Source organism: Pygoscelis adeliae, unplaced genomic scaffold, assembly GCF_000699105.1.
Source record: "Pygoscelis adeliae isolate BGI_AS28 unplaced genomic scaffold, ASM69910v1 Scaffold361, whole genome shotgun sequence".
Taxonomy (NCBI): Eukaryota; Metazoa; Chordata; class Aves; order Sphenisciformes; family Spheniscidae; genus Pygoscelis; species Pygoscelis adeliae.
The window spans coordinates 1,305,278-1,325,648 of NW_008824187.1; the positions used below are offsets into that span (position 1 = coordinate 1,305,278).

Below are 20,371 nucleotides of genomic sequence, written 5' to 3' on the forward strand. Positions count from 1 at the left end.
AAGAGGCTTTTCTCTTGCCTGGAAACTAAAACGATTTACTGCTTGATGGGTCTTTTGGGCTCTGAAAACTCATAGCTGAGGTTTTCATTCTGCTAATATTCTTTGAAGGTCTGTTAGCCAGGGCTTTCTTGTAAAGAATGGAAGGATGCAGCACAGTAGAGTTTTAACAGTAATACAGAAACTCTTGACTTAGAAAATCTGCTTTCTAGCTTTTGACAGGCCAAAACCTTGTTACACCTCATAGAATGGTATTCAATCCATAGCTGGTACTGCTAGGTTTGCTACACGTAGCCCTTCTGTGGGCTGTACTTGAGCCAGTATCTGTTTTAAATAGTTGATACTTTATATTTTGGCAGAAAATTATTTTTAATGGCCAACGGGTTTTTTTAATATTTTTTTTTTTCCCCCATGTTTAAAATGCTGTCTGAGGGGGTATGTAGTTATACAGTTCACACAATATATGTGCATGTTGGGAAATTGTGAAAATTGTAGTGGTGTATTAGTCTGGAATATTATTATGCAATTAGATTGATAAACTCAAATGCTAGAAATATAATTCTGTCTTTGCTTTCTCTGAGAATTATATTGTATTTCCCCAAAATTCAAGGACAGTAAATTTTGATGCATTTTGATTTGCCTTGACACATTCTTGAGCAGAAAGGAAAAAAAAAAAGGCTTCTTAATTTATTAATATGGATTAAGGCATTTCATTTGAGTGTTTTCTATTCCAAGCATCAAAGTCTGCATCACTTCTACATTTTGATTCTAAACTAGTCATATTTTCTACTAACATGGTGTTTGCTAACATGTGTTTTCCCCCTAGCTGTCTGTTTTTGTCTATAGGAAGGTTGCAGACCTTTTGTCTTGAAATACATACACATCATGTCTTTTGCCTTTTGAATGGGTCTATATGTCTTCAAAAACCATCAGATGCTTCAAAGCCTTTCGGGTTTTCTGATATATACGATACTGAGAACTTGTGTTGCTGGGAATACAGAAGGGGGAAAAATGAAGCTCATCTTACTTGTTTGGCTACATTATTGCTACAGTAATTTCTGAAGTATATAGAGACTAATGGTAGGTTTGCTTAAAAAATAACTTCTATTTTTATCTTTTAGTCTCCCACAAAAGCTGTATATAATGCTAGACACTGGAACCAGCCAGAATCAGAGGCTCTGCCAGCACCACCGGCTTTGAAAACTCCCAGTGTCCCAGTAAGTAGACTGACTGGTTTTTTTCAGGTTTAGTAAATCTCCCTTTAAGATTCACTGATATTTTTGAAACACAAGTTCTTGATATCTGGTAATGTCACAGTAATTCAGAGTGAAGTCCACTTTGATGTGAGCCATTGGGTATTCAATAGGAAAGAAATTGTTAGTGGAAATACTCTAGAACGGGATCTTCCGTATCATTTCAATATACAGATTCAAAAAAATACTTCAAGTTATGTTCCCTGCTCTGCTGAAGTTAAGCTTTCTAACAATGGACTCCATTTCGTCTTCTGTGAGAACCCCTAGGATTGACCTGCTAATACCCATAGAAATCAGCAAGCTGCAGGTCAAAAAGGAAAAACTTAGAGAGAGATTTATTTTTCCTTTCTAATGGAATAAAGTATTGTGAATTGTTGACTTGAGTCTTCAGACACCATGAAAGAAACAAAATTTTCTGTATACAGCTGGAAATGCTAATATGAACATATCGAATATAAGCATGTCTACAAAAAGTAGACAAGAGGTGAAAACAGTTCTTAAAGTAACTTGTTTGTTCAAAAATCAGTGATTGTTCCGAGGCTTAAAGTAATTGTGTTTTAACTCTTTGAGACCCTGAGAATCCAGGGTCTTGGGCTTGTATATGTGTAAAAATTGTTATTGATTATGCTAAGAGAGCATTGTACATTGTCAGTAAACTTCATTTCATTTGTTGCCTTGCTTACAGTATTTGCCTGACAACAGAAAATCAGAAAGCAGATATTTTTGCAGTGATAAATCTTCTGCTTCTGTTGTTGTCACCAGTTTCAGTTTTGTTATTTTTTTAATTCCACCTGTGTGTGTGGTGTTCTGGTGTTCTAGCTCCTCTTTGATTTATGGTTGGTTTTGGTTGCATCCTGACAGTATTCTGAACAGCCTTCCTTTGATGTTAACTGCGCTGCCTGGAAAATGCAGATGATGCATTTTAAAATAACCATTACCACTAGTGTTTGAGGAGAGAGCAGAAGTTTCAGTCCTGGGTTTATCCTAAACCCTTTTCTCAAATTAAATTACATGCATTTGAACTGAAGCTTTTGTTGCTTACCGAATATTTGTATTGACACTGATTTTTGTGACGTACTCTGATAGCTAACTTACGGGCAGATTTTGTCTGAGTCTTTTCAGACAGACTTTGAATATATCCTCTTCAGGCTGGGAAAATGTCTGGATCATTCACATTCAGGCAAGCCGTTTTGTCTTCTGTCAAACTTCCACTTTGTAACTGGAACCATCAAAATATATTTTTATATATTCAGGAATATGGCAGAGGTTTGGCTGAACAAACCAGTTAGGGGAGTTTGTTGCTATCTGCTCCTCATGTCATGATGTACATCTGAAGTTACTTCAGTCACTTTTTTTAACCTTGACTTACGTGTGTATGATTAAGATTTAAGAGTTAAAAAATAAATGAGCCTTGATCCAAATGTTCAGCGGTAATCCCTGCGCAGGTGACCCTGCCTCTTTAATGTCTGTAGAAATTTGTTACCTGAAGATCTGGATAAATTTGTCTGAGATTTGCGGTGAGAAACCCATAGCATGCAAACCGCTTATGCCAAGTACTCTTTCTTATGGCCTCTCCAAGCTCCCTTGGAATTTGCTTTGAAGGGGAAGCCATTGTCCAAGACTTGGATGAGATATGTCAGTGGATCTCCTGTATTCACAGACTGATAAGACCAGAGTCTTCCAGTATGTGCTCTAAACCAGCTTTTCAGGGTAGTTTATTAGCATTTTGCCACCGGAGCCTAGGTGAGCAAATACTGAAGTGCGGCACAGTGGTAGAGGTGGCATGTAAAGAATATTCTGTTAATATAGCAGATTGTTTTGGCTTATACTTTGATTTTGACTGTCAATGTACAATGCACAAGAAGGCTTTCTCTCAAAATATCCCCTGGAGTGAGTAACAGTTAATGCATCCTCTATGCCTGCACATTAATTCTATTTTATTCAGTCACACTTTAAAAAAATTCTCGTTTTTCTATGTAAGGAAACTAAATACATGATGTTACTTAGAGATTGAGGGTGTGTAAATGACCACTGGCATTGGCACTTGTACATTTAGAATTTGGCATTTGGAGATCTTTCTCCTGTATGCCTTGTTTTCTGTAGTTTGTCTTCACATCTGAATTTGTGCCAAAGAAGTAATCTGAAGATAAGCTGACACTTAAGCTTATAGTAGCCTCAAACTAATACAGAGGAGTAGGTTGAGGAGAAACCTGTGATACTTGCCTGAGATGGCTGGAAGCTTGTCAGTAGTTACTCTAGACCTAACATCAAGTTCTCTACTACCTGTTGTAAGTTCCGAATAGGTTTTGCTGTATTTCGTGCTATAATACGTTGTTCCTAAAATATTAACGACATACATGAATAAGGCCAGTGTACGGAGAATACCATGAATTTACAAGAGCATATTCTACCTGTTTGAGGCATGCACCATGCCTCTCTTACTTCTCTGTGTGGCAGTTTTTTATGGTGCTACAGAATTTATATTGGTAGTCTTCTACCTACAGGCGAAATACAGTTTGGAGTATCAGGTAGGAGAGGTCAGTTTTCTGATAGCTACACCCTGAGTACAGTAGTGCGGTAGCCTCCAGTAGTTAGAGATGAGAGCAGTAGGCACAGAGGTTTTTCAGTTCAGGAGACAGTAATTGCTCAATGCTGTGCTCGTATCCAGACCGGGGTACTTAATGATGGTTCAGTATAGCAACCAACTTAGTCGATCTTGGAAGCTCCAGTGTAAGAGGGTAAGATACTTGTAAGTATCAACAACTAATTGTTTTTAAACACTGAACTTGGTTGGTTTACTTACCCTAAAGCTTAAGGAACCAGTGTAAAGGACTTTTTTTTTCTTCTTTTTTTTTTTTAGTTTCAGAATTCCACTGGAGCTTTTCTGACTACTTAGAACTGGTTTTGTATTTAAAAATGCATATAATTTCTGACTTTTTTTTTAAGAGTAGGTACATTATCACACAGCTTAGGTACATCTTGGTAGTGTAAGGCAAGGACTAAATAGTCCCAAAATGTGAGTTTGACAATTGCACACCTGTACTGTTTCCTGATGTATTTAGTGTATGTTTACATGCTCAAAACATCTGCCGATTTTAGCACTTTCTTATTAATAGGTAAGGCTATCTTCAAAGGAGGCAATTCATAAAGATGATGGAGTTTTTAAGGCTCCTGCACCACCTCCCAAAGTGATAAAAACTGTGACAATACCTACTCAGCCCTATCAAGAGATAGTAACTGCATTGAAATGTAGGAAAGAAGACAAAGAAGTAAGTATTCTTAACAAATTTTTAAGATAAAGAATTATTGGTAATCCTAAGTACTGAAGGAACAGTGTCAACTTCCTATTAAAAATAATAATTTTATCTAAATAGTTGAATGGCCTTCATTAACTTCTTAATGTTTCCTTGCACTCAAAACTGAATAGATTTTTAAACTGTACTTGTTAAGCTTATAATCAATCCCAAGAGCAACTTACCTAGGTCAAAATATTTGTCTCTTCCAGTTATACACTGTTGTTCAGCATGTAAAGCACTTCAATGATGTAGTGGAATTTGGTGAAAATCAAGAGTTCACAGATGATATTGAGTACTTGCTAAGTGGATTGAAGAGCAATCAGCCCCTAAACACACGTTGCCTTAGGTAAGATATCTTAATATAAAACACTGAACTTACATGTAAAAGAGATATTGAATTAAATATTCATCAATGAAGTGACCATGCTTTAAAATGTTGTCTGGGTAGTTACCTGGCACTTCTGCTATAAAAAATAAAAATTGAAAACAATCATCAAGATGATATATTGTGAATAATCGAAACTAGTATGACTAGGAATATGAAATAGAAAATTGTACAGTAAGAGACATCTTCAGCACACTTGCTTTCCTTGCTATAAATTAAAAAAAAAAATTTCTGATAACTTTTCTTTGTTTAGTGCAATCTTATGTGTGATGTCTGTTCTGTTTTTTAATGCAAAATTCAATTCTAAAATAAAATCCCTAAGACTGGAAAGTTTGCTGGCTATAATCTAGAACTAATGTAATATGGGGGTAGTGTTTAACTCCAACCACCTGTTCTTTATCTTCTGTTGAGAAATAACATAGCTAGCATCCACTGCAAGTATCGTGGCCTCAATATTAATTGGAAGCTTCCCTAAGTTGTCTTGAACTACTCATTGCACTGTTCATGTTACACATTATTGTATCCAAAATGTTAGTCTTGCTTTGAAAAAGTTTATGGCTTAATATTGGTATCCATTCAGTGGACATAAAAGTAATTGGAATGATGTTCTGTAACCATGTAATAATCTTTTTTTTTTTTTTAAATACTTGCAAATTTTTCTCTCTGCTTAGCAAAACTAAAATGGTAGAGAAGGAAAAACTTGAATCCACAGAGACAGGTGCTGAGGACACTTTACTTGAGATTTGACTGTGGATGAGAAAAAGCTTTATACGCTTTTAAGAGAGCTATTTTAAAAATTTATTCCTCACATTCCTAAAAAACTAGCAATGAATATTGTTGCTGGAGTACAAACACAAGGAATCTATTATCCAGTTTGTATGTACATAATGATAAGAATAAATTAATACCATAATGACAGTTTAGGAGTGTTTTTCGTATTGAGGGCACTTAATTTGCTCATGTGGCAAGCTTCCTAAGATCTTAAACTGACATTTTTGCTTTCCAAATTCGTATCATGGAATGTAACTTGTATAAACACCATAAAAATTTTTTCTTCCAGTTGAAAAATTAAAAGGAAAGTATTTTTCCAAAGGAAATCAATGTGTAAGGATAGGAATAGACATAAAAGAATCAGAGACTGATAGGTAAGCTCTAACTGGTGCTGTTGTGATTGGAGACAGAAAGACCACTGTTCTTGAAAGACGATACTGTATGAATCTTTTATAATAAGATTCCTCAGCAGTCATGGAAGACTTGATTGCAGAATCACTCCCACATTACTCCACGTTTAAAAGCAGTATATTTTTAATAGTCTATATGTTGCACTGTGCTAGAAATGGCAGACAGCTTGCTAATAAAACTATGGGAAGACTTCTATTTTTAAAATAGAACTGTTATGCTGATCACTGATTAAACTAGATTTCAGGAAAAATCTGACAAATGTATTGTAGTATTTCCATCAGCCATAAAAGCAGCAATAACTATTAAAATATTTGGTTTTTTGTAAAAGTATTGTCAGGCATAAGCGGGACTAATCAGTCACTTAGGTAACTGTTATCTAGCGATGGAAGCTCACGTTTATAATTTCTGATAATGCCTTGATCCATAATAAGCTCTCGTGTGCCTCCAAATCAGAGCTTCATGCTTAGTCCATGAACATTTTACTTTCAATTTAACTATTTGAAATTATTTCAACTTTTGTTTGAAAGAAGCAAGTTCAGGGTACCCTTTCAAATCCTGGTTTCAGCCAACCTTAAAATAAAGCAGGCATAGTTTGATGCTGTAAGCAACTGTTGAATAAAATGCTGCCCTGTTCACCAATTACAAACTTGCCTTATACAAATTTTAGAAGAAACATCCCGACAGAGTTTGTCGGGGTCTGAGGTATATGGTCAGTCACGTTTTGTAGACTTGTTTATCTGCTATTTTTTAAAATGTGTTCTTTTTAGTTGTTCTAATCCAGAATTAATTTTCTCTAGTGTAATCAGCTTGGCGACAAAGTGCGCCATGCCCAGCTTCCGAATGCATCTGAGAGCACATGGGATGGTAGCCATGGTTTTCAAAACACTGGATGATTCCCAGCACCATCAGGTATGGATACATTGTGTGTTTCATTAAAGTTTGATGATACCCATCTACTTTGTATGAATTTTGTGTACAGGTAATTGAAGGTCAAGCATCCGGTAATAGTGTGCATCTGGGATCAGTGGCTCCATTTTAGAAATCTGTGGTGAAATGGAAAATAAGAGCACCTGCCTTCCAATGACAAATTCCCCTTCTACTGATTATGTGCTTCTGGGTTTGGAAATTCTATTAAAAAATCATTTAAGCTTTTAAAAAAAACTGACTGTGCTTTGGATTGCTATTTTATATCTTAAGCTTTTTTTAATAGTTTTATTGTTGTATTTATAATTTCCTTCAAATAAAATACGTTTGAAAGGAATCCTTTCTCCTTATATTTAAAGATGGCTCTAAGTGCTCATCTCCACACTTGCTTGTATGTGAATTATCGCCTTTTTTGTAGCTGTTGTGGGGCATTTTTCATGTCCTGTGCTTGTCTCCTTGAGCAGTGCTGTAATTGCAGTTGTAGGATGCCTTGAGTATGTGCAGTGTTCTACGACAAATCTAGGAAAGGTAAATTTTAACTACTTAGAGTAACATGACCCGAGAGTTAAAAGCTGAAGCGGTTTGGGTTTTTCTTCTTATCAACTTTACACATTCAATTCAGCTGTAATAGAAAACGCTCCTTGTGGGTGATACTGTTTTTCCAGCAGTTGGAAACCGTGCCTCTGTGGGGTATCCCTTGAGGTACTGTTACAAAAGCTGAACATAGGAAATGTTACTTCAAGTGGGCAGTAGATATGTATATCCAGTCAGGTTTATTACTTCTATTTAATAGCTCTAGAAGAACGACATACAATGCAGAAGGAAAATTTGCACCCACAGAAATAGACATTTAAGAGATTGTATTTGACATCTTACTGTGGGTGGGGGAAAAAAGCTGTAGAGCTTTAACTAATTTAGAATAATAGCTTATTTTCCATCTCCCTCAAAAATTAGCAATGGCTAACTGTAAAACATAGGAACCAGGTTCAATGCATTCATTATTTTGTGAGCTGTCAAAATAGTGCCGAGTGATACTAGAAATAAATAAAGCTATTTAGGACAGTTGCCACCACTGAGTTGCAGGAGCTCTGCAGAGGACAGCTACAGTTCCTTGGAAAACGTACAAGCTTACTTGGTGTATTTTTGGCTGTCTTTTAACAGTTACCATTATTCCTTCATTTTCAAAAGAACTAGCACATACAGTTCAAAAGGAAATTGCATGCTATTAATAGTCTGCAGTAACAAAAAGCATTGATTATATTCACTATTTTCAGTATATTTGAAATTCTCCCTTTTGTCAGCCAAAAAAAAAAAGGTAGTCAATGTTTTAGTATAGTTACAGTGCATTCTTGGTACAGGTTATACAGTATTACAAAATCACTGATTTATCAAACTATTAATAAATGCTAAATATATGCTCTAAGTATTGACAGTATATGCTTCAACAATGACCTTCTCTGTATAAGCTTGCTGTCTTTATATACTACCCTTTCATTCACTAATTATTTCGCTAAAATTTTAACTTGTTCAAAATGAATAGAAATTTCTCTGCTAAATCTCAGTGCAAAGTAACTCAAGAATAACAAGTCACAGTAGGCTTTGCTTGCATGGCTCAAATCCGTTTAAGATGAATAAGGACTCGGGGGGGAAAACCCCACAATTATTTTGTTAATATTTTCTGTGCAGTACTTTGGGGATGGGAAGACTGCCGCAATGACACTACTAATGGAAACAAATACGAGTGTATACTGCATTCATTGTACTGACACAATGGGATAGACTGAGAAAGTAGGGGACTTCGACATTTCCATAAGAATATAAAATAGCAGTTGCAGAGGTATTTTTTTTAACCAGCAAGGAAAACAAAATAACCAGTTATCTTACTGAGCTATGCCCCAAAATTTTTACGTGAAAATTACTTGTTCCACCAAATTTTTCTTGTAGATCTGTCTTTAAGCTACAGTTTCAGTTTTTAACTGACTGTCTCTTCAGCTGTGCTCTAAAGGTTTTGGAGTATTACTAATTTTTAAAAGAAAAACTGTTTTCATTATAGCTGTCAGTAGTTAAGCACAGAAATGTGGTTTTATGTCTTCAGCATGTGAATAATTTAAAAAAAAAAATGCATTAAATGTAGTGCTGAACCCTAGAAAATAACCATCTGTTCCCACAAGCTGGAGTATAAATAGAACAAGCAAGGGAAGGCAAGGATGAGAGTGGGTGTAAATGGTCTGCTGTTTCTGGAGTATATGTTCAACTAGGATGTTTTCCTGAATTCTGTAGAAGTATGGAGTGCAACTCCATAGTTAGATATGCCATAAGATTTCTGTCTAGAGCAAATTCTATTTATTTTACTTTTTTCTCCTCTCCACATTTGTTTGGAAGCAGAATGTGTTTTAAGCACCTTGAGGAATAGAATGGGGTGGGGGGGACCACCCAAAAAACCAGCTTCACTACTGCAATCCACAAGGGTGGGATTTTTAGGGTTTGATTGGGTTCTTTAGTTGTTTTGGCTTTTTAGGATATTGATCAATTTTGATATTGATCAAAAATAAGTTGTACTAATAATTTTCCCCTCATTCTCAACTCAGAATTCTGTGTATAGTAGGGCATGAGATAGCTTTCAGACAACGTGGTTAACTGTTTTTAGCACTTAACAGAAGATCAGAGCAAAACGTAGAGTTGTTATATTCAAGAGATGAAACCAACTTGCCTATAGGGACTAAGACAAATTAGTTTTAGAAAACCCGTATCACCGGCACATAGCTGAAGTAGGTTTGTTCCACGCTATAAGCACCATTCACATTTGAGGTCCTTACTTCCGCAACATCACTATTTTTCTGTTCCACGTCAGCATTTGGAGGCTTATTGGCCTGATCGCCTCCTGTATATACGCTGTTGTAGGAACCTAGTTCTTGTTACACATAGCTACTCCACTCCTCTTTGCTTTTCTGGCAGTCCTGCAGCCTGAAACCTTCTGTATAATGCCTTAGTCCCCTGCTTGGGTCCCTTCTGATCACATTTAAGTATCTTAAAACCTGGGTGGAAGGTCTGAAGGGAAGTGTTGACAGAGCTTACGCGAACGGAGGACCATTACTCTCTGCGTGATAGGAAGTCGGTTGGATTGCGAAGAAGGGAACCTGGGACAGGCAAGGGCTTGGTACAGTGGCTCATAAAATGAGTGTGATTGCCCTTATCAGACTTTGGAGTATCTGTAAACAGTTTCTGAGTAGTGATCCAAGAACAGTCTTGAACGGTCTTCTTGAAATGCCTAAATATTGGCAGCCCAGATTATAAATTCAGCAGTTTCCCTCTATTAGCTGCTGCATAGTTTCTAGTTGATAGAAACTCCTTTAGGGGCTTAAGCTTTTTTTTTTATTAAACCAGGAAGCTCACCTAGATAATGCTGGTCCCTAGAAAATGGTTCTTCATAGATATTGCTTTATTAGGTCCCACACTGGCTGAACAGCGGTTAGCGGAGTAACCTTTGGTTTCTCTGGAACGCATGTGCTCCCATGTCCTGTTTAGTAACTGTCATTCTGAAGGAACAGAGTCTTCTTCCAGGAACCTGAAATTTCTTACAGTTTAAACCAGTTGCAAGTAAATCCAGAGTAAACAATTTCTATAATTAAAATGATAAAATTGCAAGGTTTATCAGAGAAGGTTAGTGGAAATTAAGGGAAAACACTGTATACCCTGTCTATGTAGACAAGCCACGTAGATTGCTTTTTGCCTTACATCTGACAAGGCTGGAGTAGTGATATTCACAGCTGAGATTTTTTTTTTTTTTTTTTTTTAACGAACCCCGTGTCTTGAGGTTGTATTCATGATGCAGATTTGGAAACTCTTTGCTTCCTCCCTTCAGTATTCCAAATGCATCTTTGGTAGTTAGTCAGATTAAAGTCTTTATCCACCTGAGGGTTTCCTTGGCTCAGACAGGAAGGAGTTTTAACATAGCTTTTGATAGACTGTCAGCTGCCTAATCCTGTTTTGGAAATGCTGATACTGCTTAGTATGACCAGGTATGATTATTACTTGCTTCTAAAATAAACAGAAGCAGCTAATGATTGCTCTGGTGGTTGGCTGAACTCTAAACAAGATGTTAATCTGCTATGACACAGAAATTCTGCTCTTTCCTGTTGAGCTGTACAACATTCACATCCCAGAATTAGTTTGTCTCCATTTTTAATTTACTTTATACAGAAAAAATTGGAATAGATGCACGCAGCATGTTGACTCTCGAGAGTTGAACTCTGTAAGACACACACATACCCACCCACCCCCCCCAGCTCTTTTTTCCTCCAGGTATCGTCAAAGGTTTCTGAAAGTGTTTTGCCCAGCACAACTCAATTCTCCACGAACATTTCTTTACCGTAACTTGGAGCTCACGTGGATAGATGAGTCTCTTGGTGCAAGTGCTGTACTTACCAGCACTAGGGACAGATAGCTTTGCTCTGATCTCTTCACTGTCATTTGTCCCTTCCTGACAGTCACCTTCTGCCTTTGCTTTTCTGAATCCTCACAAAGATGAAATTTAATTCCTTCTTGAAGAAGGATTAAGTATTCTTTAGCCAGTAAGAGGTCCCTATACACCAATTCTGTGTAAGATAGGGATGGTCAAGATAATAACATTTACTTGTTAAGGACTGATGGGGGCAGGGCAGGGGGGAAGCTGGTTTGTACTCCAGCTACTTCCAAAAAGCAGGATTCCCCTGGAAATTAAATGTGTTTATGCTGGAAAGGTTTGGGTAAACTGTTGACTGACAGACCTGCTTGGCAGAATCGGAATGTATGTCACCAGGCTCTCTTTTTTGTTTGGTTTGGGTTGGGTTTTTTTGTTCCCTTCACATGCAAACACTGTCCCCATGATCTCTGTATTTTCTGGTGCTGTCACCAGCTTATCCCATCGAAACAGAACGTTCACCTACCTTGCCATGTACCCTGTGCTTTCTCACTTTGTTCCCCTGCCATCTGTCTCTTCTATAATACTGTGTTACTGGAGTTACTGTTTCTTATTGTCTGCAGCACTGAGTCCCTTAAAAGCAGAAAACCCTGCTTTTCTATTAGGGTTTTGTAAATGTATTAAGTGGTTGATGTCTCAGTTTTGTTGGTTAGGAGAACGCATTAGTAACTTGCTAGAAGGAATCTATGTACAACAGGAAGTACTCATGCAAGTGCTAGCGTAGATTGGGACTTGTCAGGCTTTTTCTTTTGTAAATCTTCAGCTTGTTTATTAAAATTTGTAAAAGGTCTGCCTAACGTGATTATTAAAAACTAACTCTTTTTTCTTTCCTTTCCCAACCCAAGAATTTGTCCCTTTGTACAGCAGCTCTAATGTACATCCTCAGTAGAGATCGTTTGAACATGGATTTAGACAGAGCTAGTCTAGATCTGATGATACGGCTTTTGGAATTGGAACAAGATGCTTCTTCTGCCAAGCTGCTGAATGAAAAAGACATGAATAAAATTAAGGAAAAAATTCGGAGACTCTGTGAAACTGTTCACAACAAACATCTTGATCTCGAAAACATCACGGTGGGTATCATGCTTTTATTTGAAAGCCTTGGCAGTAGTGGAATGCTTAATAAAATGGAACTTATAAGCATCATCCTTAATCTCATATCTCCCAGCTAAGGAGTCGTGGCATTTTGTCTACCTTCTATGTATATATGACTGCACTGCAAGTATTTTCTTCTTCAAATTTGAAATTTCCTTTCTGAAAGGCTGTTAGCAGGATAAAGTTACAATGTTCTTCAGCTGTCTGATTCACCATTTGCTCCTGCTAAGGGTAACTGGTTTAAAGGTGTAGCAATTAAAAACAAGTAACACTTGAAATAGCCATGTGTTTAAAGACCATGTTTAGATTATTTGACTCTGTTTCTTTGCCTAAATTTTATATATACGTTCACAAACAATAGGGGTTCTTACATGGGAATAAGAGTATCGTGTGTTAAATTGAAAATGTGCTGCAGGTTCTCCCATTTCAAAAAAAATAACAATCGGTCCTACAGAAACTGATTTCTCTCTGCCCAAAGTGTGGTGGCAGATCTGTTGATTACCATAAATGTGGATGAATTTTTTTTCCTTCATTTCTCAAACATACTTGTGTTTTATGAATGTGTCTTCAGCTGTAACAGAGTGAACTGTTTTTCTTTAAAAATAAATTTGGCCATGGTTTGATGCTAGCATCAAGCTAGCTTGAAAAACAAAGGGTAAGTTGCAAATCTTTTAAAAAGAGTGTATTTAAAGAGTTAGTGACAGATTGACTAGATGAGTGATCATAGATGGCAAAAATTAGTAATGTGGTTTTGCTTTCACCATATTTCAGTATAACAGATGTTAGTATGGTCTTAATTTTTTAACATTGAGTAATACATTCTTTTAATGTTTTAAAGATTCTTATTAGGTTTTTGCCATTTTTCATGTAATACTTATACCTGACAGGAGAAGCTTCTGATTTGCTGTTTATGAAGTGAGCTTTTTAGAGCTTTATCTCTGCAAGTAATGTTGCAACTCCTGCCAGTAATCTGCAGTTAAGATTGTATTCCATCTTAGATTAGATTAAAAGATGATACGCCTTGTTGAGCTGGCATTTTCTTTTGTAGTTTTAGTGACTTTTTTGTTGGTTTTGTTTTGGCTTTTTTCCCCAAAATTCTAGCTATGGAACAAATAGCTGAATTGGTTTGAAAAGTCCATATTATGTAGCAGTAGAAAGAGCTGAATTTTGGGGGAGGAAGATAATATTGATGACATAATTCTTAACCTTGGTAATCAGTTTGTGGTGACAAAGGAGAATTGTTTCAAGAGTTTCAGTTTTAGGCTTGTTTCCTGTAAAGCTATGAAACATGCAGGTAGGGGGCTCGTATTAATTTTCTGGCCTTTGAAATCTGCAAAGGAAGAATGAATTTGAGATAACTTTCTCTGCTTTCAGCTTACTCTGTGAATTCACATGATACAATCTGAAGATACCAACACAGAATGAAATTTGTTCTCTAGGTAGCGATCAGCTAGGAACTGGTATAATCGGTGTCTTATTTCAGTGCTGTTTTGGCACCGACGGCGGCTCACGTAGGTCACAGTCTGTCAGTGCCAGGATATCTTTGCACTATAAAATGTAAGACAGCTCCCTTTATTAAGCACGGAACAGCTGGTACAGGTTCCTCATTGCTGAAGCGTCCAGCCACACAGACCACTGTCTCCCATTTGAGCTTTTCTCATATTCATAATCTGAGCTAGCCTTGATAGCTTTTTATGAACTGTAATTCTGTTCTTGTGTTTTCTTAGGCAAGGGTTTTAAAGGGAGAGGATATATTAAAGGGGACTCTGTCTTGCGAGGAAGTTGTCCATGAGTAAAGATTAATATTATCACAGGCCATCCATTTCAGCTGGTTTTTTGTGTTTTTTTTTTTTCTGAGGCATATCTATTTCTTAAAATTATGTCGAGCTGTTGTTGTAAATGTGTTGAATACTGTAGTACCTCACAGATGGAAACTGGTTCCCTCCCAGCTGCACCATCTAGAAGCAGAGACTATATAGTGTTTAGAGAACATATGCAAGCCAAACGAGATGATTAGGTTCTCTTCCAATTTATGACAGCAGCAATGGTAAGTTGAGACAATAATGAACTTCACATGTAGAAGATAAAGGTGCTTTCACATAGATCTCTCTCATGAAGTATAAGTAATCTCTGTTTTGTACCAGATGACAGGCAGAAAATGCTAGCAAAAATGCAAATCTTCTGGGGGTAAAGAAAAGATCTGTGCTTTTTCAGACTCAGACGTATCCACTGAGAAACAGAAGGGGTGCAGCAGGTGTTTTGGTAACTCCAGTTTCTGACTAACGGGTTACACCTTGGTTGGCTTCAGAAGGGAAGTTCTCCACCCATTGCTTAAAATATCCTCATCTTCTTTAGCATTATGTTTTTAACTTACAGTTTTTAGAAGTGTGAGGTTTTGGATCTTGTATCTCCCAGTGATGAGATGAGAACACTCTGTAACCAAGTGTGTTTAGTTTCCCTCCTGTGGGAAGACTGGATGAGTGGCTGCTGGCGATTACAGGTAGTTAGCAGTTTCCCCGGGTGGTGAAACAGTTGCAGGAGTAATTGCAGCTTTGTCTTTGTTTCCTCTGTGATGGGGAATTGAGATGCTGCTGACTCGGGGAGGAATGACCTATTGTAGGTTTGCTGCTGCTTGTGTTCTCTTGTCCCCCGTAAGGCTGTCATGACCCAAGGACACCTCCATGTACGTTGGAGACGTGCTGTTACTAACTGTATGCTCAGCAGTGGCAGTGTGCTGCAGAGCTTGCTCCTAAAAAAAGGAGGTAACTAACTTTGGGTGGTAACTCTTCTTTATCAAGACTAGTCTTCAACTTTCTTTTCCTCCTTGGAAATCGGTATTTTGAAAACAAGGAAAGCAGCTGAAGCTGTTGGGAGGGTCATACCATTTACAACTTGGTTTTCCAAGACAGCGGGGTGTTTACTCAAGCCTGGTGAGTGCTGTTATTCCCAGGAGGTGCTGAGGTTTGAACTGGTGTCCTGGAACATGCTGCACAGCGCAGAATAAGCACAGCCTTCCTTGAAGCATTACAAATCAAATGTGTCAGGGAGGGAAGATAACTTGAGCGGTTAAATTCAGCTGGCGTTAATGAGGTCTTAAGTCTATACCGGTCCCTTTTGTGTAGGTGTAAATTTATACGTATGTATATGTTTTATTATTAACATTTGCCTTTTATTAGAGGCCTCTGGAAAAACGAGTTACAGTCTTGACTTTATAAATGGTGTTAGTTTTGGTTAAAAACATTGCGGGGGATTAACTAAGATAATCACCTAAAATCTCTTCAACTTCCATTTGCAGGGACTAAACTTATCTTTGCTGCTGTTGAATTTTGATAAGTATTCCTCTTTCTAAAAAAAAAAAAAAAAAATTAAATCGGTAAATATAGTAAGATTTTCTACTGTGGTTTAGTTTAATTGCTACCTTCTATGAGTTTGAAATTAAAACCACAAAATACCTATGTTAGAATCTAATGTATTCTGCAGGCGGCAGAGCCAATGTATCTGGGAGACAGAGAAGCAGTGTTCACTCTGGCTTTTCTTGTTTTTTTTCCTGCCTGGCTGATTTGTCCATTTCCTTCCTCCACTTGTTTCTTTCGAGAAGAAGAGAAACAGATGAAAGGAGGCTGCTTAGGTTTTCTAAGCTATTAATAAAATCAAGAAAAAGTTGAAAATGCAAAGTACCTTTTTATCACTACCAAGTTGTTTTTTTTTAAGATATGCATATTTTTCAATCTGTTCTTGCTCCCTCTGGTGGTGGTTCTACTCAGAACCTATAACTCTGTTTTTATGGTTTTTATATGACGTGTATTTGTATGATTTGATCTATTGGCTACAGCTGCATATGATGATTTCACTAATTCTGGAACCTAACTCTTTCACAGACCGGGCATTTGGCAATGGAGACATTACTGTCTCTCACCTCAAAACGAGCTGGGGACTGGTTTAAAGAAGAACTGCGACTTCTAGGTGGTCTTGATCATATTGTAGATAAAGGTATATTGGAGATGCTGCTTTGACAGTGTGAAAAATTACGGAATCTTACTAAGATGTGTGCTTGTCTTAATGTTCATTTTCTGTGGTTAAAAATAGAAACATTGCGTATTTCTCTCAGCAATGTTAAAAATAAAGTACACAATTTGGTATCAAGTCACTGGGAAATATTAGTGACTTTAATCTGTTGCACGTGGGATTGAAAGTAGTTTTAAGGTTAAACAGAATGTGTATGGTGTTGCATGTAATGTCTGAGATTAAAAATGGTTTAAGTTTAGGCAGAATACAGATTACTGTGTTACATATCTCTGTACAGCACACAAATACAGCACACTTATTCTAGAGTAAAATCTCCTTTACAGTCTTATAGAGTTATTTTCAGGCCTGGTATTTTTTAGCTAAATATCCCAGAGGAGGTCAGCCCTTCAAGAAGAAATGGTGGGGGGTTTGTTTCCTTATTTTTTTACAAATATGTCTTGGTTAGGTTTTTTGGGTCAGCATCTCACAGATAGGAAGAGGGGCATTTCTAAAATGAATTCTTGAGCTGAATAAAGCTTGGTCTTAAGTAAGCGGCGGGGTGGACAAAGGAAGGATTGACGAGATGAAAGTGTTCAACTTGCACATGGTTTCAGACTTGTGAAGTGTGGGGAGGGTGTGCGTGCTGTATCTCTTTTCTACAGAACAGTGCGTTACAGTTAAGGAACATAGTCGTGTGCTGTACAAGCGCTTCGATGTCAGTAGAAAATAAAATATACAGATAGGTAATTTGTGGCAACAATCACAAACTTGTAAAGCCAAAATTGTGAGGGTGTTTTTTTAATTTACTTGGAGGAATGAAAAATTGTGTAATGCTGATCACGTTTTTGTGATTGTTTCCTGGTATTACAGTTTTGTAAAGTCTAAAACAAGGTTGATAGCAACTCTGAGTAGCTAGTTAGTTTGTACACTTGGCTTTTGAAGACCTCTTACTGATAGTGGAAAATAACTTCTTTTTGTTGTTCAGTTAAAGAATGTGTGGATCACCTAAGCAGTGATGAAAATGAAGAGAAATTGGTTGCTTCGTTATGGGGTGCAGAAAGATGTTTACGGGTCTTAGAAAGCGTGAGTATGAGCAGATGCGCTGCACTTCTGAAAACTGCTTTTTCTCAGCCAGACATTTTCAATGTTACCTTCTTTCAACATATAGTTTCATAGTAACTCTATAATGTTGATTATGTTTTATGGAAGATACTAACTTTCTGATGTTGTTAGTGTTCCTGGAATGTTTGTTTGAAAATGTCTTTTACCCTTTGACTCTCTAGTGTGTGTCTAGTAATAACGCATCATTATAGAAGCAGTATTTTCTTAGAAGCAATAAATTGATGTATATTTTAAGAGTTGCTACTTTCAAACATCAGCTGGCTAAGCGCTGAAAGAGAAAACTGCCCTGAAAGTCAAACTAGTACTGTAATCAGTTGAGCGTGTATATTGAGATGGTAAATATTTTTCGATGAGAACTTTGAATAGCGTTAAAACACATGGTACTTTTGCAGAGCTTAACTGACAAGAATTGCGAGCATATGCTTCTCTGCAGTGCCTCCGTTGCGGAGTAGCTGTTCATATTTGTTACTAGTGTTACTCTTTTTGTGTTGTGATGCGGTAAGCAAGCAGAAGAGTGCTGTGACGTTTTAGCAGTACATCTCCACACATCAGAAAGCGACGTCCAGGTGCCGAGTACAGGTCAATGAACCTTAGTGAACACCTTAAACCGAAGGCAGAGGGCAAATAGCTACAGCAGTAACTTGTTTTCTTCACTAAAATAGAAGGACAGACTCAAAGGTAGTGTAAAAGTAAGCTAAAAACTGAGAAAGATGAACAATTGCTGAAGTACTAATTCAAGGGCGCCTACTTAAAAATTAATGGCACCTAGATCTTTACCTGCCTTCTGAACAGGGAGAGAAAAATTTTCAGATCCGATTCCTGCTTCTATATTTGATAGATGGAATTAAGCAACGGTAGAAGAGTCTTGTTTAGTGGTAAAATACTCAAATCCGAACTTAAGGGTGGTTTGTGCTGTAGTAAGATCCTTAGGAACTTGGGAGAGACAACAAAAATCAACACACCAAATTGTGCAAATTTAAGAGAACAACTTTTACTGTTTCTGAAAATCGATTCTGAATTTCAGTCAAGGGAATAAAGGAAAAACTTGATTTTTTTATGGTTGGATGCATAATAAGCTCTCAGAATTGGAGCTGATGTCAAGTCCTAAAAGTAACATTACATATATAATTTTATTCTGTGTTATTATTTTTTTATATATTTACGTACACATATATGCATACACACTTGGGACACTGTAGTCCCAGGGTATAGATTCAGGGTTCTTCTGTGACAGAACATTCTGCCACGCAGTTTTTCTGTACTTACTGTATCAGGGAAGATGGCTTTATCTTCAGTGCCACAATTTTGTGTGATTAATTACAAGGTGGAAACTCTAAGGAAATATTGGACAATGATAAGTGAAAGATTACACTGGATAATAACCAAGAAATGTGGAACTGAATAAAGGGGGGTGGTAGTGGAAGGGAATGCTTCTCTTTCAAGGAAAAAAAAGTCCCATTTTTAATATTACTTTCTCCTCCCCTTTTTAGGTAACTGTGCATAATCCAGAAAATCAGAGCTATCTGATAGCATACAAAGACTCGCAACTCATAGTCTCCTCAGCTAAGTAAGTTGTAACAAAACAAGAGCACTGCACATGATAGGGCAAAAAATAAATTTGTTATACCACAAGATTCTGGGGGGGGGGGGGACCGTTACTTTCCACTGTTGCTTTTCATTAAGTAATGCTAAAGTTCATTTAGATGAGGGTGTGGGTAACTACCCGAGTACTACCAATGTGTAGTGCTGCTATTGTTGGTTCTGTAGAAGCTGCAAACTGGATTCAGCTTCTTCTGTACCGAGTTAGTATGAACACAGAAGAGGGCAGCTGGGATTTATTTGTTGTGTTTTCATTGTGCTTAAGTGTTTACTGGAATGGAGCATACCAGAATTGACAGTGTAACTAAGATTTAGAATAGTGAAATTCTGCTCTTAGCTGTTCTCCCTGGCAAAGATGCTTGGACAAACACCTCTAGCCCATTTGTCGATCTGGGTGAGGTCTCAGTTGACTGGCAGAGATTGCATGCCTCTTGTACTGCTCTTCGTAAGAGAACAAATTAAGCTGAAAACTTGACTCTGCAGACCTCATTGGAAACATAATTTCATGGTTGTAAGTTAAACATTTTGAGTATTTCTTTAAATTAAACAAACAAACCCACAGTTTACTATGCTATTTAGACCAATATATGTTCTTGACATTTTTAGTTCTGTTTGTAATTGAAATCAGTGTTGTCGGTTTAACATCAAACTAATGTGCAGTAAAATCATGCCTGTGGTCCAGTAGCATTATGAGATTAAGATTTTACTGCTAGGAAGTCACGTGTCACTTATTTATTTCTTACAGAACGGACAGAACAAGAGAACATTCAGATAACGCTGTCAGAATAATGTTGTGCCTTGATGGTCGAGGATATGAGGGGCTGGGTTTGTAGGGAGAGGAGATATTTTTGGTACGACCATGTGATGAAGTTGGAAAGAAAAATTAACTTCTCTTGAAATCTCAAGCTGATAAAGCTCTACGCCACAAAGCTTTACTGGTTTTTGTTTTCACAATTTCAGCTGAGCTCATAAAAGATTTTATAGGTGATAAGTTTGTTCTCTCTCCCTACAGACTGGGCATCAGAAAAATTCTGCATAAGCTCTGTATTTGAGG

The 20,371-nt window shown here is 37.2% G+C and overlaps 1 protein-coding gene across 3 annotated transcripts in view; it reads left to right on the forward strand.

Moving 5' to 3' along the window:
- WAPAL (wings apart-like homolog (Drosophila)) overlaps positions 1-20,371 on the forward strand; it is a 159,698-nt gene that overhangs the window by 130,997 nt on the left and 8,330 nt on the right. For 2 of the 3 annotated variants that reach the window (XM_009334640.1, XM_009334641.1), the window contains 8 exons: positions 1,119-1,214; positions 4,367-4,519; positions 4,756-4,892; positions 6,911-7,022; positions 12,342-12,569; positions 16,470-16,581; positions 17,582-17,679; positions 19,209-19,285. In XM_009334640.1, coding sequence (XP_009332915.1) covers positions 1,119-1,214; positions 4,367-4,519; positions 4,756-4,892; positions 6,911-7,022; positions 12,342-12,569; positions 16,470-16,581; positions 17,582-17,679; positions 19,209-19,285 — 1,013 coding nt within the window. The remainder of the gene's footprint in view (positions 1-1,118; positions 1,215-4,366; positions 4,520-4,755; positions 4,893-6,910; positions 7,023-12,341; positions 12,570-16,469; positions 16,582-17,581; positions 17,680-19,208; positions 19,286-20,371) is intronic. The other variant, XM_009334642.1, reaches the window with a different exon arrangement.